Raw genomic sequence first — 387 nt, 5'->3', positions numbered from 1 at the left:
AGACTAATATGACGATGTACTGGCAGATTGAACCTGGAGAAGGTGGTGAAAGCAATCAGCTGCGGTCGGTCGGTTCTCTTGGTTCGGTTCCAAGCACTTCCCCTGAAGTTCTCTCAACATCTTTGGCACATTACTCAATCCACACGTCTTTATCATATAACCCACTCCCCACACATCTACTTTCACCGCATGCAATCCCCTCTCCATCTCCGGTGCGTGTCTCCCACGCTCCTCTTCCTTCTCCTCAACTGCCTTAGCTACAGGACGGTAGGGGTTAAGCTGCGGGGCCTCAACAGCCGCGTCGAACCCACAAACGAACCAATCCGTGTCAGTTGTTGTTGTGGTCGTCGCCGTGCTTCTCATTACATTATCCCATCCCATGTCACG

The 387-nt window shown here is 51.9% G+C and overlaps 1 protein-coding gene across 1 annotated transcript; it reads right to left on the bottom strand.

Annotated features, from left to right (window-relative positions):
• Window positions 1-3: 3 nt before the first annotated feature.
• LOC109131977 lies at window positions 4-384 on the bottom strand (the record flags this gene model as incomplete). The annotated part of the gene is made up of 1 exon (XM_019243136.1): window positions 4-384. A coding segment is annotated over one exon (381 nt), but the record flags the coding sequence as incomplete, so codon positions are not given.
• Between the last annotated feature and the right edge of the window lie 3 nt (window positions 385-387).

The sequence above is a fragment of the Camelina sativa genome, unplaced genomic scaffold (assembly GCF_000633955.1).
Source record: "Camelina sativa cultivar DH55 unplaced genomic scaffold, Cs unpScaffold10480, whole genome shotgun sequence".
Lineage (NCBI taxonomy): Eukaryota > Viridiplantae > Streptophyta > Magnoliopsida > Brassicales > Brassicaceae > Camelina > Camelina sativa.
The sequence above is the reverse complement of the archived record's forward strand: the minus strand, read 5'-3'. Positions and strand labels throughout refer to the sequence as shown.